The sequence below is a fragment of the Dama dama genome, chromosome X (assembly GCF_033118175.1).
Source record: "Dama dama isolate Ldn47 chromosome X, ASM3311817v1, whole genome shotgun sequence".
NCBI lineage: Eukaryota > Metazoa > Chordata > Mammalia > Artiodactyla > Cervidae > Dama > Dama dama.
In genome coordinates this window covers 8,341,089-8,359,547 of record NC_083714.1, presented here as the reverse complement: position 1 = coordinate 8,359,547, position 18,459 = coordinate 8,341,089, and the positions used below count along the sequence as shown (strand labels likewise).

The window sequence follows — 18,459 nt, the reverse complement described above, 5'->3', positions numbered from 1 at the left end:
TCCATTCCACAATATTGTATAGTATCCACTTTCCATCCCCTGTCACAGTTTGGTTCCCCCCAACCCCTTGCCCCCTTAATTTATGTGAAACCCAAACATCAAAGTGACTAACATAATCAAGTTGGTGCAGATGCTTTTCAATGCTTGATTTGGATATTTTGAATATGTCATCTGTCTCGTGAATGGTGTAAAGTTAATTGTTCTCAGTTAAGGTCTCAGTTTGATCACTATCAACTTCAACTGGTCTCCCCAACCAAGGAGCATTGTCCAGGGAGAAATTTCCAGCATGAAACTTCACAAACCACTTTCTACACATTCAATCAGTCACAGCACAATTTTTTTTTTTTTTTTGCATTTCAGTTGCCTTTTTACCTTTGTTGAAATAATACAGCATAATATGCTGAAAATGTTGCTGTTTTTCTTCCATCTTCAATATTAAAATGGTTACACAAACGTTTACCGATTTTGATGCTTTTTAAAAAATGCTCACTGATATGATAGCTGTCACCAAAGAATCTAAAAGCATCGTTTTGAATGAAGTTAAAGACAACTAAGTGCTACTAGAACCAGCTTAGGGAAAAAAAACAAATGAACTTTTTGGCTTATCCCCTATTTGCCCCCATAATTAGGATGTCTCCATGGTTCTCTTGGTGAATCTTCTCGAGTCCAAAGAGATAGAGCAATAGGGGAGAATGAAAAAGATGAACGGAGAAAAGCCTCGGGCTCCTTCAGGGCCAGAGAACTGGTCTCTGCTAGATTCCACAGGCAGTGTCAGCCACCACCTGAGAGGCTACTTGAATCTACCTGGCTTGGGACAAATCCCAGCCACCCTCCACAGAGGAGAGCCACAGCCCAACAGATGGACTGAGATTATGCCCTTTGAGGTCCCACCATCAGGAAAGATGGTGCAGGAAAATGGGCCATAAGAGCATAGTCATGCCCAGGTCTCAGGTGAGGGTCCTTGGCTCTGTATAGGAAAGAATCCAAGAGTGAGCCAGAGTAAAGTGAAAGCAGGTTTACAGAGAGAAACATACTCCTTAGCTTCCCTGGTGACTCAGTGGTAAAGAATCTACCTGCCAATGCAGGAAACCCAGGTTCAATCCTTGGATAGGGAAGATCCCCTGGAGGAGGGAATGGCAACACACTCCAGTATTCTTGTCTGGACAATCTCATGGACAGAGGAGCCTGGCGGGCTACAGTCTTTGGGGTTGCAAAACATGGGGCACAACTTGGTGACTAAGCAGCAAACAACACACTCAATAGGCAGAATGTGGGGTGTCTCAGAGGTGACAGTGGTCCTGAAATATAGGTGCTTAGTTTTTAGGGGCTGGGTAGCTTCATAGGCTACCTAGGGGGAGGATTATCCCAACTATTTTGGAGAAGGGGTGGAAACTGACAAGAACTGAGCCATTGCCCTCTTTTTGGCCTTTTATAGTCAGCCTGTGAACTGTCTTGTCACCTGTGGGTGTGTCATTTAGTATGTTAATGCATTACATTGGGGCTCAAGGTCTACTGAAAGTAGAATCTTCTGCCATCTTGGAAGTAATCAGTTTTAACCAGTTTCTGTCATATCCTGCTTTTCTTTTTTTTTCTTTCTTTTTTTTAGTTCTACCACTTTATTGCTACCAACCCATCTTCCTCCACCCTCGTGCACACATGCTCAGTCATGTAATCCCATGGACTTCAGCCAGCCAGGCTCCTCTGTCCATGGACTTTTCCAGGCAAGAATACTGGAGTGGGTTGCCATTTCCTTCTCCAATATCCTGCTTTTCTTAATGGGTGTGTCATTCTTTAAGGATTATGCCTTGGTCCCTTTCTTCCTATCTGGGGAGCATAACCACCACTCATCAAGGGTGGGCCATGCACAGTGACTTAATTCCCAAGAGGACAGGATGAAAACAGGGACATCTCAGCCAGGTGACCGAGGTCAACACTGACAGTGGGAGTCATGTGGAAAGCATGGCGTCCTGCTGGGGTGTGATGAGAACGGCACTTCACTTCCATGGCCCTCCTCTCAATAACCATCACCCTGTCGTCCCGAGACATGAAAACCAGAAAAACTCCATGGAGTCCTCCAGGACCTCCTCCAGGATACCAAAAACGAGGACCGTCACAGCCCAGAGGAACCAAAGAAGGTGGAATGCCAATGCAGTGTGGGATCCTGGGGCAGAAAAAAGACATGAGGAAATATGAATAAGACCATGGACTGGAACCCTCCCTTTCTTGGCAGGGATCAGGCGTGTGGTCCCGAGTTGCATAACGTACAGAGGCAGAGGGAAAGGGCCCTGGGTCCCTTGGAATCATGTCTTTGGTACTGGCAGTTTCAGGCACCAGGACAAAGGGGGAAAACTGGACCTCAGTGGGTGACAATGTAGAACATTGGTTGATTACTGTAACAACAGGAGCACACAACGGAGAGTGTTAGTAACAGGGGAAGCCGGGGGTGGGGGTGGGGGTGGGAATTCTCACTACTAGCTCCGCTGTTGGTCTATGCCTCTAAAGCTCTTCTGATATAAAGAGAGTTCATTTACAACACAGAAACCAATTTTTAAAATCCTGTTGGGGGAGATCTGTGTGGATGAGCACAGCTGGTGGACCAGCGTGCTGTGTGGGCTGGGGAGAGGTGGGTTGCCCACCATCTGCCTCTGCAGGCTTCCAGCCTCTCGGGTGGCCCTCCCCGCAGCCCACCGGGCAGCCTGCACCTCTCTTCCCCTTCCCAGTGGTTGGAAGCACAAAGCCCTTTAAGGTAGACTCCAGTTTTTCCTTTATTCCCAGCTAATTCTAACTCCAAAGCTTCCTGTGCCTGGCAGCCTCCAAAGAGGGGGAGCCCCCAATCTGCCCCCACCCTGTCTCCAGCTGCGAGACCCTCTTGGCATAACCAGTCACCCCAGGGCAGGGTGCCCTCCCATTCAACCCACTACTCTGGGGACCCCAGTTGTGACCAGCACTGGGTCCAATCCCCAGCCCAAATTCCCAGGCCTCCCTGGACAATGGGAGCCCTCCGGGTTGGCCTCCCCTCCCCTTCCTCTTCACCTCCTACCTCTCACCCACAGTCTAATTGTGGCTTCTGCCTGGGGAATGCTTTGCGTCTCACTGTCTCACCGGGGAGGAGTGATTGGGAACCCACCTGGAAGGGCCAACCTTATGGCAGAAAGCAATGAAGAACTAAAGAGCCTCTTGATGAAGGTGAAAGAGGAGAGTGAAAAAGCTGGCTTAAAACTCAACATTCAAAAAACAAAGACAATGGCATCCAGTCCCATCACTTCATGGGAAATAGATGGGGAAACAATGAAAACAGTGACAGACTTTATTTTGGGGAGCTCCAAAATAAAGATGCAGATGGTGCATCTGCAGATGGTGACTGCAGCCGTGAAATTAAAAGACGCTTGCTCCTTGGAAGAAAAGCTATGACCAACCTAGACAGCATATTAAAAAGCAGAGACATTACTTTGCCGACAAAGGTCCATCTAGTCAAAGCTATGGTTTTTCCAGTAGTCATGTATGGATGTGAAAGTTGGACCATAAAGAAAGCTGAGAGCCAAAGAATTGATGCTTTTGAACCGTGGTGTTGGAGAAGACCCTTGAGAGTCCCTTGGACAGCAAGGAGGTCCAATCAGTCAATCTTAAAGGAAAGCAGTCCTGAATATTCATTGGAAGGACTGATGCTGAAGCTGAAGCTCCAATACTTTGGCCACCTGATGCAAAGAACTGACTCACTGGGAAAGACCCTGATGCTGGGAAAGATTGAAGGCAGGAGAAGGGGACAACAGAGGATGAGATGGTTGGATGGCATCACCGACTCAATGGGCATGAGTTTGAGCAGGCTCTGGGAATTGGTGATGGACAGGGAGGCCTGGCATGCTGCAGTCCATGGGGTCGCAAAAAGTCGGATACGACTGAGCGACTGAACTGACTGGAAGGGCCATCAGTACCTGGGCCCAGTGGAGGACAGCCTCCTGGCTTTCAGCTGAGGTTCTGCTGCAGCAGAGGGATGTGCTGGCAAAGCCCTGAGACCCCACCGAGGGTTGGAAACCTCTCTGCCTGTGTTTGAACACTGGAGACCTCCCTGTCCACTGGGACACTCCCACAGGCTGCTTGGGTCCACACACCAGAGAGTAAGTTTCTGTAGTGTAGTGGTCATCACGCTCGCCTAACACGCACCAGAGGACCGGTCCATGAACTCCATGTGTCTCCGAAGGCCAGCTCACCTCAGTTGGACGCAGGAGGCCACGTGGGCGTGCATGTGGACCCCCAGCCTCCTCTCCAGCTTCCTGGGCCAGGTGGCAGCTGAGCTGAACCCTGCAGGACTGGAAGGTGGTAGGCAAGGAAGAGGCACCCTGGGTCATGGCCCGTGGGCCAGCTCCACGAATGTTAGGTGGATCTTTGGTGCAGAGGAAACCACAGGAGAGGACACGTGGGGAGGGCCTGGTCAGATTTGTGCCACCGAGAGAAGCATGGGCCACAGGAGGGGGCCACATGGAGTCCCAGGAGGTGGGAGGTGGTGTCAGGAACCACTGGAACCAGCCTGTTGCAGCCCCTAAATGTGGACACCCTGGCTCCGAGTGGCTGGAGGTAGTCTCTGAAGGAGCTGGAGCCATTTTCCACAGTCAGCTCACCCTTGAGAGTCTTCTCTGGGACCCAGTCACCTCCCCCTGAGAAGCCTCTGACCCCACCATGATCGCGACAGATGACAGCTCCCTCCCGTCCTGCCACTGGCCTTGACATATGTCCCCTGCCCTTCCAGCAAGGTCACAGGGAGTCCCCACTCTTGGCCTTGCTGGGTTCACCCTGTGTCCTCCTCAGAAAGTGCCAGCAGTTCACCACATCCTCCTCCGGCCCTATGATCCCTCTCCCTGCCAACCTCCTCAGAACAAGCAAGTTGTTACATTCTGGAGGCTCCTTGCCCCAGCCAGGACCTCACCATCCCCGAACTTGTCCCAGTAATCACGTCACCCAGGTCCCCGCCACAGCTGACGCCTCCCCTCAGAGGCGTCACCCCACCCGGCCTGCAAGTGGTGCCCTGCCCCTTCCCCTCTGCCCGCTCCACTTAGATCCTCTTTTGCTCTCTCCAACGTGTCTGGGGGTGCCTGCGCTTGATTGGCCTGGTCCTTTCCCCCCTCGGTCCTCACTTGGCAGGCAGGGTGGCCCCTGGCTTCCTCAGGACATCTTTGGGTCCAGTACTCCTCATTTGCCTGTCTCCCGAGCAGCTTCGCTCTGAGGCTGGGCCAGAGCTCCAGATCGGGGCTTCTGAGGAGTCAGTGGACCCCCGTCACCTCGGGAAGAGGGGGGTTCCCTGAGCTCCAGGCCCCGCCCCTAGCCTGAGCCCTGAGACCCTGCCCGTCTCCCCCAGCGGCCAGTCAAGTCTCCCCCAGCGAGCCCGGGTGGAGATGCTGCCCCTCCTTCACCTAACAGGCTCAAGCTGGCTCGGACCGGAACTGCTTTTCTTCCTAAAGCCGCCCGGAAGGCCGAGGGTTTAGCTTAACGGGATGAGCCATCTGGGGACTGCAGGGTGGCGCGCTCGGGGGAGCCTGGGACTGGGGGCAGGGGGTTGGGGGTGGGCACAGTGCACATCTGCAGCCATGATGGTGACCCCTCCCTACCCCATCCTGGGGCTGCTCTCAGTCCTGGAAAATTCCAAACAGGCGGCTCGAGGGCTGCTGGGGAAGCAGCTGAACAACCTGGGTCCTGCCGATCCCTGGAGAGAGAAAAGCGAGGAGCGGAGGCCTTTGGGGGAGGGTCCGTACACCTGCCAAGCGCCAGAGGGCACCCTTACCCTATAGTGCCACAGTCTCCTGCAGGTCGGGCACGCAGAGGGGCCGCAGGAGTCCCTCCCACCGTCCACTTGGGTAAAAAAGTGCGGCCTTGTCCGTCGGCCAGTCAGGCTTCCCTCGGCCTGTTGAGGAAAGTCAAGAAGCGCTGTCACTCCGACAGCCGGGACACTGACTGATCAAGGCTGTCTCCCTGGGGCGTGTGGGGGGCCTAAGAGCAGGAGACAGGGTCTCGGCAAAGCCCCTCAGCACCCCTGGAGACAGACACCCGCACCGCCACCACAGCCTTTCTGAGGGGGCTCGTTGGGCCCAGCGCCTCAGCAGGTGGAAGCAGCCTGCACCCCTGAGGTGGTGTCGCGGGACCCGGAAGCTGGAGGCCTTGGTACCCAACCTCGGCTGGGACTCAGAGATGGGCTAGGCTGCAAGAAGGAGGTTGGGGCGGGGGCCGCCCCAGGATGTCCGAGAAGGTAGCCGGGCCAGCGGCTGGCCTCGAAGCGGGAAGGGCAAGTGAGGTGGGTGGACGGTGCGCCGGGGCCGCAGGAACCCGGGATCAGGGGCGGCTGGGCCCCGGGAAGGAGGCGCTGGAGGGCGCCCCAGGTAGCGGGCGGCCTCCCGCGGGAGCGGCGTCTCTGGTTCTGGAGAAGGGAGGGAGGAGGTGGGCGGGGTGACGGGGCGGGGGGGGCGGGCGCGCGGAGGGGGAGGGGCGCGGCCCGTCCGCGGGGGGCGGGGCGAGAGTGACGTCACCCTGGAGACGGTTCATAAGCAGCCAGCAGTCCGGCCAAGGAGGAGAGGCGAGATCAGAGCGCGGTGGTGAGTCGCTGAGCCCGCTGCGGCCCGGAGAGCGGCTGAAGCCGCCGCCGCCGCCGCCGCCGCCGCCGGGAAGGAGGGGCGAGCGCCTAGGCCGCCGCCGCCGCGGGAGCCGCAGGCTAGTCCGGCAGCCGCGCCGCGCCGGGCCGGGCCGGAGCAGGGGGGGGGGGCGCGCGGGAGGTGCGGGCCGCAGGCTCCTGCTCCGGCCGCCGCTTGCAGGCAGGGGGCTGCGGATGCCGCCCGCGCCCCCGCTAGGCTGAGCCTCGGGCCGGGCGAGCCGCCGCCGCCGCCGCCGCCGCCGCGGGAGCTGCGGGCAGGAGCTTCAGGAGCCGCCGCCGCCGCCCGATCGGGCCCCGCCGCCGCCCGCGAGCCCCCGGGCCCCCGACACACATGAGATTCTTTAGGCTCACTTTCAAGTGCTTCGTGGACTGCTTCTGACCGCGCCGCCCCCGCCGTCCCGCACCCCGCCCGCCTCCCGCCCGCCGCCCCGACCCCTCGGTCCGGCCGTCCTCGGCCCCCGGTGGGCCCGCGCCTTCGAGGCCTTTATCCCCCCCTGCGCCGCTGGCGACCCCGCGCCTGTCCGCCCGCCCGCCCCCGCGGGCCACCGTGCCCCCGGCCATGGCCAACAAGAGCACAGAGAACGGCATCTACAGCGTGTCCGGCGAGGAGAAGAAGGGCCCCCTGATCGCGCCCGGGCCCGACGGAGCCCCGGCCAAGGGCGACGGCCCCGCGGCCCTGGGGGCGCCCGGCAGCCTCCTGGCCGTTCCGCCGCGCGAGACCTGGACGCGCCAGATGGACTTCATCATGTCGTGCGTGGGCTTCGCTGTGGGCCTGGGCAACGTGTGGCGCTTCCCCTACCTGTGCTACAAGAACGGCGGAGGTGAGCGCCGGGCCCCTCCCTGGCCCCACCGGGGCGGCCGGGCGAAGTCCAGGGGGTGGGGAGGCCCCCGGGGCGGCGAGGGAGGGGAGGTCAGGGGGCCGCCCCTCGCCCGCCGTCGCCGCTCGGTGGCCCAGCCGGGCGGCCACCCCCTCCCCGGCCGGTCATGTGCCTGGCAACGTGGGGGGGGAGGGGGCCTGCGAAGGAAGCCTCCAGCTGTGTCCGCCGACCCCCCAGCACCACCACCCGCAAGTGGTTGGCCACCGAGGTGGCCGGGCGAGGCCTCCCGCCTGGGGGGAGGCCTCCAGAGGTGAGGAGCCCTGGCTGCCCCCGCCGATCAGGCACACAAGTGGCACATTGTGCGGCCCCCCACGTGTGCACACACGAACACACACACAATGGGCCACTCTGTCCCTCCCCCTGCCTTCCCCTCCCTTCTCTTCTCTCTCTTCCTCTTGCCTCCCCTCCCCTCCCCTCCCCTCGAGCCTGGGCCTGGAACACTGGGTGCCGGAGCCAGGCTTGGGAAGCCGGCAGCCCGGGCCGCCTGGCGCCATCGCTGGACACACTGCATGCACACCCCATGCCCGCCCGCCCCAGCCCAGCTTAGCAACAGCGATGGGCACGCGTGTGTCCTGTGACTGCAAAGCAGCCCCAGGGGGGTGGTGGGAAAAGCTGCAGAGACAAGGCAGTGGGTGGGAAACTGAGGCCCAGAGCAAAGGCCTTGGCCCAAGGTCACAGCAGGAGGATGCGGAGACCGCAGGCCCAGCCAAGTGGCAGTCAAAGCTTAGGCTTTTGAGTAGTCTGCCTGGTGAGCTGGGGCAAGGATTGGGGACCTGGAGGGGAGGGGTCCCCCATCCTGGGTGCTCCTGTCTTGTTGTACCTGCCAGGCTCCCCTAACTTGGTCACTTCGTGTCCTTGCTTAGCAACCCTTTCAGATACCCTGCACTCTGCTCACTGGTGGACAGCTCCACCCACCCACCCTCTTCTTCCTGGGCCTTCAGATGTGCGGGCAAGAGGCTCCCTTCCCTTACCCAAGCCCAGCAGGCCCCCGGGCCCGAGTGCCAACCACAGCCAACAGGCGTGAGCATGCACACTCATTCATGCCCTCACAGTTCCTTCCTCTGCCGCCCAGCAAACTGCGGCTCAAGGGATGGCTTGTATCCACAAGTGCGTGTCTGATGTGCCCGTTAGTTAGCTCACCCTCAGTGAGTAGGGGCCGAAGCCGTACAGGGGAAAGGGGCTCTCAGGAAATGAGAAGGAAGTGGGGCTCTGCTCAATGCCCACCCCCCACCTCCAAGACTGTTCACCTTGGGCCCCTGAGTCAGCGGCCACCCCTTATACTGATTCACTCAGTGGGAAGTTATCATGGCATGGGTGGAGCCTGGAGGTGGGGCTCCACCCACCCCCCAGGGCTTGGGGAGGCCGAGGGCTGTCTTTCCCTGCCTGTGCAGTTCTGGTCAAGTCCCCTGCCTGGCCAAGGGGCAACCCTGTGCAAGTGCCCACCTCCAGCTTTGTCCCCCAGGTGTGTTCCTTATTCCCTACGTTCTGATCGCCCTGATCGGAGGAATCCCTATCTTCTTCTTGGAGATCTCGCTGGGCCAGTTCATGAAGGCCGGCAGCATCAACGTCTGGAATATCTGCCCCCTGTTCAAAGGTGAGCAGCCCTGGCAGCCCCTGTGTGACCCTCGCGGACCTCTGCCTTTCTCCACCCCTGGGACAAAGCTGGTACCCACTACAGAAAGCCTCATCCTGTCTGAGCACCAGGCTTGGCATGTGGCCCCCAAGCTGCAAGGACTTGAAGACCACCTACCTGGGTGACCTTGGCGGGGGCAGAGACTTGATTGGGGGATGGACCTCTGCCCACACCCTGGGCGAGAAAAGCCCTGCCCAGCACCCTTAGGGCTGGAAGGAGGGTGGCTGTGTGTGAGACGCGATGGCAGGAGAAGCCGAAAGGAGCTGACCCTAGGCTGTGGCACAGACTCATGAAGTGATTGGCTGAGGTTGCCCCTGAGAGGGTGACTGTCTCCCACCCTGCCCCAGGTCCCCAGAAAACCCCCCAGCTGCTGAGTATGGGAGGTTGCTGTTGGGGGGGGGGGGGCGGGAAACAGGTGAAGGCTTGCCCTTCCTCCACCCATCATGCTGGCAGTGGGACTCAGGGGATGACAGGTGTGAGACTAGGGAAACAGGACTTGCCTCTCTGATGCTGGGATGTGTGCTTGTCCGAAGACTGGGGAGGAAGCAGGGGGCTGGGGGAGGAAGAGGGCCTGATTTTTGGCCACAGATTGAGAGGTCTGTCTGGCATGGGGCACTTATACAAGGAGAGTTGGGGGCTCAGAGGGGTCTAGGTAGACATCAACAGAAGGGTCTGGTTGCACTGAGGGGGATCAAGGTCAGCAGATGCAGGGAGCAGGATGTTAGGAGCCCAGCAGGGACCACCGGCAGTGCCTGGTCAGGAGAGCAATGAGGGGCTGGCCAAGATGAGCCTGGACAGAGACTGTCCCCTGCTCCCCAGGCCTGGGCTACGCCTCCATGGTGATCGTCTTCTACTGCAACACCTATTACATCATGGTGCTGGCCTGGGGCTTCTATTATCTGGTGAAGTCCTTTACTACCACGCTGCCCTGGGCCACATGTGGCCACACGTGGAACACTCCTGATTGCGTGGAGATCTTCCGCCACGAAGACTGTGCCAATGCCACCATGGCCAACCTCACATGTGACCAGCTTGCCGACCGCCGGTCCCCAGTCATCGAGTTCTGGGAGTGAGTCAAAGTGCCTCGGAGCCAGGCCTAGTCTGTCTTGCCTCCTGCATGTAGCTTGTGTGCGTGCATGTGTGTACGTGCATGCCAGCACAGGTACATGCACATGGGTGTGTCCCAGGCCCCGCCCTGGAGGCATTTGACCAGGGATGCAGAGCAGGCTGTGTCTGTGTCTGGGGAGGGAAGTGGGAACTGCTGTTGGGCCCACTGGGGATGGCATGACGCTGGGCCGCCTGGGGGTCCAGGCACATAGACTGCAGGGACCCCAGGCTGGGGACTTACACCAGGCCCCCCAGAAGCACCAGTGGGACCAGCTAGACTCAAGAGCTTCCAGAAGAGCAATGCCACGCAGGACACCCCCAGTCTCTTGGCCTCTGGCACAACTCTCACGGGCTTTCCCTCTCCAGGAACAAAGTCTTGCGGCTCTCCGGAGGGCTGGAGGTGCCAGGGGCCCTCAACTGGGAGGTGACCCTGTGTCTGCTGACCTGCTGGGTGCTGGTCTACTTCTGTGTCTGGAAGGGGGTCAAGTCAACAGGCAAGGTACAGCTGGGGGAGACCACGGGGTTGGGGCACCACTGCCTGGGCGTGGGGTGCAGCTGCCAGGGACCACTGTTGCCATGGGAGGTGACTGCATCAGGGGTTGTACTTCATTCTGGCCCCTGAGCCCCACCCAGTGGAGGGGGAGAGGCCCCCGCAGTGGCTGCCCCTTCTCTGGGGGTGGGGCATCCCTGTCCCACCTTCCCATCCTTCCCGTTTCTGCTTCTAGCTCCGGTTTAGGGTTCTGGTAAGTTTTAGGGTGCAGGTAGACCCAGTCTACTGCCTGTGTCTGTCCCCTGCTGTGTGGCCTAAGGGACCCCAGCAGGGAGCCTGGACACATAGCTCCCTCGGGGGTCCACTGTCCAGCTGGGGGACCACTGAACATACACAAAATAAGATAGCATGCTGAACAGGCGGCCCTGCTCAGACAGGAGGCAGATGCCTTTGCTGTTATCTCGCTCTTACCTGTCTCTGGTGGGCTGAGTTCTAATCCCAAGGACCTTGCCAGCACATGACCTAGACTTGGGCCCAGGGAGCATGGGACCTGACCCTGTCTCCCCTCCCTGCAGCTAACCTTGCTTGCTTTGGGGCTGCCAGTACCTCAGCTGAGCACAGCCTCCTTTGAGAGCCATGGCTCTGACTAGAAGGCAGGGTGGGGGGGTGGTTTGAGTGGCCAGTGTGTGGGGGGGACCATGGCCTTCCCAGCAGGATCCCTCTCTGAGCAGCCCAACCCCTTCCACCCAGATCGTGTATTTCACCGCTACATTCCCCTATGTGGTCCTTGTTGTGCTGCTGGTGCGTGGAGTGCTGCTACCTGGCGCTTTGGATGGCATCATCTACTATCTCAAGCCTGACTGGTCAAAGCTGGCATCCCCTCAGGTGAGGGAGAGTGGAGGGAGGGGACACGGTGGTGGCGGGTGACATGGTGCGGGGTGGGGGGCAGGTACTCCAGCAGGGCTCCCCACACCTCTTCCCTGGCTCACCTCCAGGTATGGATCGACGCAGGGACACAGATCTTCTTCTCTTACGCCATCGGCTTGGGGGCCCTCACCGCCCTGGGCAGCTACAATCGCTTCAACAACAACTGCTACAAGTAGGCACCACAGCCGGCCGCCCCTGCCCTACCCTACCCACCTGTGGGCGGCAGGCAGTCTCAAGAGCCTCCGTGTTCCCCGTCTACAGGGACGCCATCATACTCGCCCTCATCAACAGCGGGACCAGCTTCTTTGCAGGCTTCGTGGTGTTCTCCATCCTGGGTTTCATGGCCACAGAACAGGGTGTGCACATCTCCAAGGTAGCAGAGTCAGGTAAAGACACCCCCCCCCAAGCCCCAGCCAGGCTTCTGGAACTGCAGCTGGACCACGGATATGAACACACAAATAGCCAACTCGCTTTGTCCCATCAGCATGGGCCAGGAGGAGGCCTGGCTGAGCAGCTGGGAGGCACAACTGTGCCTCCAGCTCAGGGCCGGAGCCCCAAGCCCCCATGTGTCTCTCTGTAGGGGCCTTGGGGCATGTCCTTGCCTCCATGCCAGTGTTGCCCAGGGCAAGGGTGGCCTTTTCTGGGTCTGTGGGGACCTGTAACCACAATGGCTGCTGGAATCCAGACCCCAAAGACTGAGCCAGACATCCCTGTTATGGGTGTTGGTCTACCAAGGGCCTGTGGGAACCTACCATCGTGGTCCCTGGCATGGCGCGCACACCAGGGTGGGAGTGGCCCAGTGATGCTTTACCACAAGTGGGAAGGCCTCTGTCCACAGGCTACCCTGCCATAGTTCATTACCCTGGTGCTGGAGGGCAGGGTGGGGTGGGAGACAAGATGTGGGTGGGGAGCTCTGGATGTCCACACCCCGCATCTTCCCCCTCAGGGCCTGGCCTGGCTTTCATCGCCTATCCACGGGCCGTCACGCTGATGCCCGTGGCCCCGCTCTGGGCAGCCCTGTTTTTCTTTATGCTGTTGCTGCTTGGTCTCGACAGCCAGGTTTGCAAGGGGTTATAGGCCTACGAGGTGTGTGGTGGGGGGTGGTCATGGGCCTAGGGCACCCTGGGCGCCAGGAGACAGTGGGTAGGCATGGGAGGGGGCCTGGCCTGAGTTGCCCCGCCATAGTTTGTAGGTGTCGAAGGCTTCATCACCGGCCTGTTGGACCTCCTCCCGGCCTCCTACTACTTCCGGTTCCAAAGGGAGATCTCTGTGGCCCTCTGCTGCACCCTCTGCTTTGTCATCGACCTCTCCATGGTGACCGATGTGAGTGCGAGTGGGACATGAGCTGCCCACCCCCACCCCGCCTTGCAGGTGGCCAGCTGCTGGCCCCCCTGACCTGGCCCCCTCTGCAGGGCGGGATGTATGTCTTCCAGCTATTTGACTACTACTCGGCCAGTGGCACCACGCTGCTCTGGCAGGCCTTCTGGGAGTGTGTGGTGGTCGCCTGGGTGTACGGTAGGTCGGGGTCAACAGGCGAGCCGGGGCTGGGGCACAGTTGGGGGCAGTGGTGAGGGGTGTCTTGAGCTCTGGCCCTCCCTGCCTCCTGTCTCCCCAGGAGCTGATCGCTTCATGGACGACGTGGCCTGCATGATCGGGTACCGACCTTGCCCCTGGATGAAATGGTGCTGGTCTTTCTTCACCCCACTTGTGTGCATGGTAAGGGAGAAGGCTGGGCAGGGTGCAGGGCACCCAGGGGCCGGCTGGCTGCATTTGCTGGGGGCGAGTGCCAAGCTTCTCTCACTCGCAGGGCATCTTCATCTTCAACATGGTCTACCACGAGCCGCTGGTCTACAACAACACCTACGTGTACCCATGGTGGGGCGAGGCCGTGGGCTGGGCCTTTGCGCTTTCCTCCATGCTGTGTGTGCCCCTCCACCTCCTGGGCTGCCTCCTCAGGGCCAAGGGGACCGTGGCTGAGGTCAGTGCTCCGTGCCCCCCTCCGTCTGTGCCCCCCTCCGTCCATGCCCCCCCCCTTCTTGGGTGCAGACAGGACCTCCAGGGTGCCTGTCCCACCAGCTGCCAGGAGAGGTGATCAGGGCACCCTCGATGGGGTATAGGTGGAAGAGAAGTGGGCCCTCCAGGGCCTCAGGTCATGTAGACAAGAGACCTGTCCCCAGCCTCTGTTTTTACAGCCCCTCAACCCTCCACTGGCTTCCCTGGTGGCTCAGACGGTAAAGCATTTGCCTGCCATATGGGAGACCCGGGTTGGATCCCTGGGTTGGGAAGATCCCCCTGGAGAAGGAAATGGCAACCCACTCCAGTACCCTTGCCTGGAAAAATCCCATGGATAGAGGAGCCTGGTGGGTGACAGTCCATGGGGTTGCAGTCGACTCAGCGACTTCACTCACTCACTCAACCCTCCCCTGAACCCAGTTTCCCTAGTGCAGGTATCCAGCCTGGCCAGCGACCCCAGGAGGGCTGGCCTGGGGCTCCATGTTGGTGGCAGGTGGCGGGAAGTGGCCAGAGGCCCAGGGTGAGCAGGGTCCCCTCCCCAGGCACTCAAGGCGCACCCCCCTCTCTCCCACAGCGCTGGCAGCACCTGACGCAGCCCATCTGGGGCCTCCACCACCTGGAATACAGAGCTCAAGACTCGGATGTCAGGGGCCTGACCACCCTGACCCCAGTGTCTGAGAGCAGCAAGGTGGTGGTGGTGGAGAGTGTCATGTGATGGGCCCCCAGCACCAGCTCCCTCTCTTGTAGCCATAGCACCCCTGCTTTAGCCCCCCCCCACCCCTCCCAGGGGGCTTGCCTTTCCCTGCCATTCAACAGGGGGGGGGTCCTGCCTGCCTGGGGTTGGGGGAGGGGAGGAAGCACCAGAGTGCTTATAACTCACTTTTTTTTTCCATTTTTAATAAAACACCAAAAAAAATACCACAACCCACCAAAAATAGATGCCTCCCCCACCCCCATAACCAAGCTGGTGCACACGCTGCTCCCCAGCCCCCCGCTAGTACCCGCTGCAGTCACGTTTCACCTGAGCCCACTGCTCCCTGCCTGCCTCCAGGTTCTGCCTGACACACCCTTGGGTGGCCCCCACCCCAGAGGTGGCAGTGTGGGGCCCAGGATTGGAGAGCAGAGGGGGAAGGTGGGCACAGCTGCAGAACCAAGGCAGATACTTCAGCTGGGCTAGACCCCTCTCTCCCCATCCCAAATCTAGATGCTTAGAGAGCCAGCCAGCAACGGGACCTTCGGTTCCTGCGCCAATTGCCACCAATATCAATTGTGTGAGCTTGTGTACGAGTGCACGTGTGCGTGAGTACGTAGGGTATAGATCTCTTCTCTCTTAGCAACGGTGAATACCAGGTGTAAGTTGTGCCTGTGGGCAAATGAGGCTTGTATTTTGCACATTTTATAAAAACTTGAGAGATTTCTGCTTGTATATTTCTAAGAGAAACACCCCGATGTCCCTCTCCTTGCCACGCCCCATCCCTTTCAGCCCCTCTTATACCTCTGCCCCCAGCCAAGGAGTGTGAGTTTCTAGATCTAATTTTCATAGGCAAAACAGAAGCTTCAAGCTATCAAGTGTGCAGGTCCGTCGCGTGGGTATGCATGTGCAGTCCCCAGCCCCAGACCAGTGGAAAAGTGCAAGGTTGGGGGAAGCCTCACTGGGTGTCCCCACGTCAGTGGGGTTGGCTGATGCATCATCATGGGGGCCTAGGACTGCCCACCTGGCCTGCTCAGGCTGGCCCGCACCCTGCCCTCTGGGATGGGCACCACTACTGCAGGGACCCGAGGTGGGCACCTGCCTAGGTATGGCTCCCACCTGAGAGCTTCAGGCTGATGCCGTCTACGTCTCAAATCCTCCATGTGGCAGGTTCACTGAACCCCGTGTGTCTGTCATGTCCAGTCCCGCGGGGGCCCTTGAGGGGCTTCCTTCACACCCTGACAAGGGCTGGATGGGTGGGGCTGGGGGAGGGCCAGGGTCCAGTGGGGACGCCCTTACTGTGCTAAAAGCCACTGCAAACATAGCAATAAAGACGTCATTTTCCAAAGCTGGCTCCTGCTTGTCAGGTGTTGGGGGGCGGTCAGGGGATGGGGGCGGGGTCCTCCCCACCTTGAGCGGCTTCCCTGGGCAAGTGTTGGTTCTGAGGTCTCTACACCCGGCACAGTTCCAGAAACAGTGCAGGGAGCTGACATACTTGGGGACCAAGGACAACTAAAGAGGAACGCACTGAAAGCAGGGAAAGTGGGTGTCAAGTCCAGGCTCTGTAACTTCTCAAGGATGCTCCTCTGAGAGCAGGTAGGGCCCAGGGGAAGGTCGGTCACTGAGCAGGACCAAGGTACTAGCAGGTGCAAAGTCTCCAGGTAAGTGACCTGCCTGCACCTGATGCAAAGAGCTAACTCACTGGAAAAGGCCCTGATGCTGGGAAAGGTGGAGGGCAGAAGGGGGCGGTGGATGATGAGATGGATGGCATCACTGACCCTGTGGACATGCTGCAGTCCATAGGGTTGCAAAGAGTTGGGCATGACTTGGCAACTGAACAACCAACAGGTTTGTGAATGGCCGGGATCCCAAGAAGGGTGGTGTTGCCAGGCACTGCACCAGAAAGACAAGGAGGTTCAGAGGGGACAGTGTTATCTACCAAGTAGAAATGTCTAGTCAGCAGATAGACAAGGAGTTTGAAGTTCTGGAAAGTCTGCACTGCACACAGAACTTTGGGAGTTCTCATTACATAAAGACAGCCCCGAGCCTGGATGAGTCCCTGGGCAGCTGGAGAGAGAGCCATGGCCCAGGCACTGAGCCCCGAGATACTCCCAGACGCGGCAGAGCAGAGGGGGAGCTGGCTGCAGAGTCAGGAAGGTTGGGAGGGACACCCTCCACCACCTGGAACACAAACGAGGGCCTGCCATCACCCCCTCCAGGTGTCAGGGAGGAGGGGGTGATGGGCTCTGTCGGAGCTTTGGTGATAAGATCACACAGGACAAGAGAAATCTGGGGCGAGGGGAAAGGCAAAAACTTGATGGTATTAAGAACAGGGTGGAAGCAACCCAAGTCTCCACAGACAGGAACAAAGAAAAAGAGTTCCATCCTGAAAAATGAGGGAAATTCTGACACCTGCGACAAGATGGATGAACCTCTGGGACATGACACGCAGCGGAAAGCAGCCAAAGACACATCCTGTGTGACTCGACTTCTCTGAGGAGTCCAATTCCAAGACAGAGAGCAAGGGGAGGGGGGAATTCCGTTAGTGTTCAACAGGGACAGTGTCCGTTTGGAGAGAGGGAACAGTTCAGGAGACACACAATGGGGATGGCTGCACATGACGGAAATGCACTTACTGCCATTCAACTGCCATCCTGAAAATGGTTCCAGGGGAAGTTTTGGCATGAGGTTTCAGAGGGGCAGGGAAGAAGTGGACCAGGGAAACCCATTCAGGCTCCATCCAGAGTAACAGGAGGGCAGGGTGGGACACAGATACAGGGGTGGACAGGGCCAGTCTGCTCATCAGCTGAGGCGGGTCTTTCTGGGGTGGGCATCAAAGTAGGGCACCAGCTGCCTGCTCTGAATGCCAGCCTGGGTAGGAGGGAGGGGGTGGCCCTTCAGAGAAAGTAGACAACTAGCTCCTCTTCAGTCCCTCACACACCAGTCCCCGTTTAGCCAGGCGACCCCTTAGTGAGGGGAGGGCCTGAGTTCTGAACTGAACAGCCAGGGGTGGGCTCTAACTTGTGCGAATCATAAGCAAACGTTCCGGTGGTCACCAAGAACCTGGACGGGGTGCGGGTCACCAGAGCCTGCGGAGAAATATCAGCTGAGTAGGCCCCACCCCAAGTCAACCTGGGCCTCTGGAGCCTTGGCTGGCGGAGTCGCCTCCCTGGTGAGGTGGTGGCCCAGCCCCTGCAGTGCCAATGCCTGGCCTGCCAACCCAACCCTTGTCTCACCCTTCTCTGAAAGGCTCCTCATCCTACAAGCTTCTGCTCTCGCCGCACCCACAGTCCCAAGAAGCCTGTGTGCTGGCAGCTTCCCAAACCACCAGTGTGGCTTTCCCAAGAAGGCCCCTGCACCCCCCACCTCCTCCGTCAACAGTCCCTGCTGCCCTAGGCCCTCGCCACTCCCCACCCTGCATGTGCTCAGTTGTGTCTGCCTCTTTATGACTCCATGGACTGCAGCCGCCAGGCTCCTCTGTCCGGGGGAGTTCCCAGGCCAGAATACTGGAGTGGGTTGCTGTTTCCTCCTCCAAGGGATCTTCCGACCGTGAGTCACACCAGCTCCTTCACATCTCCATTCTTCTAGCTGTGGCCGTGCCTTGGCTCACATCCTTGTCACCTCTTGCCAAATGGCCTGCAGGCCACCTGCCACCAGGCCACCAAAGACTCAGAAAACATCAACAGCGCAGTATGGGGCACTTGACAGAGGTCATGCTGCTTGGCCAGGTCCCGTTAACTCGGGAACCCGTCCCTGTGGTAGATGGAGGACATGCGGACCAGCAGTGGGAAAGACAGACCAGAAGATGGATCAGCCCAGCCCCGTGGTGCCCACGAGGTTACCAGAGGTGCAAGCAAGGCAGGGAAGACTACTGGGTACAGTGGCTTACAGCCCCACTCTGAGCAGAGGCTGCCGGCTGAAAGCTGCCCTCAGAATGGGCCAGGGTGGACAGTGCCCACAGCTGGCCCTCCAGTCTTAAGCGAGGTGACACCATGCTTTCCATTTTTAAGAGCTGGCCATCCCCGTCACTCTCTTCTCATCCCCAGCTAGCTGCTTCCCCTCCGCCCAGCCCGGGGAAGAACCTAA

The 18,459-nt window shown here is 59.2% G+C and overlaps 1 protein-coding gene and 1 non-coding gene across 3 annotated transcripts; both read left to right on the top strand.

The window, feature by feature from the left end:
• Positions 1 to 2,213: 2,213 nt before the first annotated feature.
• Positions 2,214 to 2,341, top strand: LOC133053319 (small nucleolar RNA SNORA57). Its single transcript, XR_009692236.1, has one exon. It is a non-coding gene; the product is annotated as a small nucleolar RNA SNORA57 (small nucleolar RNA).
• Positions 2,342 to 7,178: 4,837 nt separating this feature from the next.
• On the top strand, positions 7,179 to 15,098 carry SLC6A8 (solute carrier family 6 member 8). Of its 2 annotated transcripts, none has more exons than XM_061138012.1 (13): positions 7,179 to 7,455; positions 8,975 to 9,106; positions 9,965 to 10,214; positions 10,619 to 10,751; positions 11,493 to 11,627; positions 11,738 to 11,841; positions 11,931 to 12,055; positions 12,616 to 12,728; positions 12,855 to 12,992; positions 13,103 to 13,184; positions 13,285 to 13,385; positions 13,477 to 13,647; positions 14,257 to 15,098. In XM_061138012.1, exons 1-13 carry the CDS (start codon positions 7,194 to 7,196, stop codon positions 14,395 to 14,397), a joined length of 1,887 nt encoding a protein of 628 aa, XP_060993995.1. In that variant the 5' UTR covers positions 7,179 to 7,193; the 3' UTR covers positions 14,398 to 15,098. The 2 variants fall into 2 exon arrangements, with proteins under 2 accessions (XP_060993995.1, XP_060993994.1); XM_061138011.1 differs by having other exon boundaries at positions 13,082 to 13,184.
• Positions 15,099 to 18,459: the final 3,361 nt, after the last annotated feature.

Coding starts and splice junctions, on each gene's coding strand:
- SLC6A8 (XM_061138011.1), top strand. CDS start 7,194: ATGGCCAACAAGAGCACAGAGAACGGCATCTACAGCGTGTCCGGCGAG. Junction 10,215..10,618: donor CCAGTCATCGAGTTCTGGGA/GTGAGTCAAAGT, acceptor TTCCCTCTCCAG/GAACAAAGTCTTGCGGCTCT. Junction 13,648..14,256: donor CCAAGGGGACCGTGGCTGAG/GTCAGTGCTCCG, acceptor TCTCTCCCACAG/CGCTGGCAGCACCTGACGCA.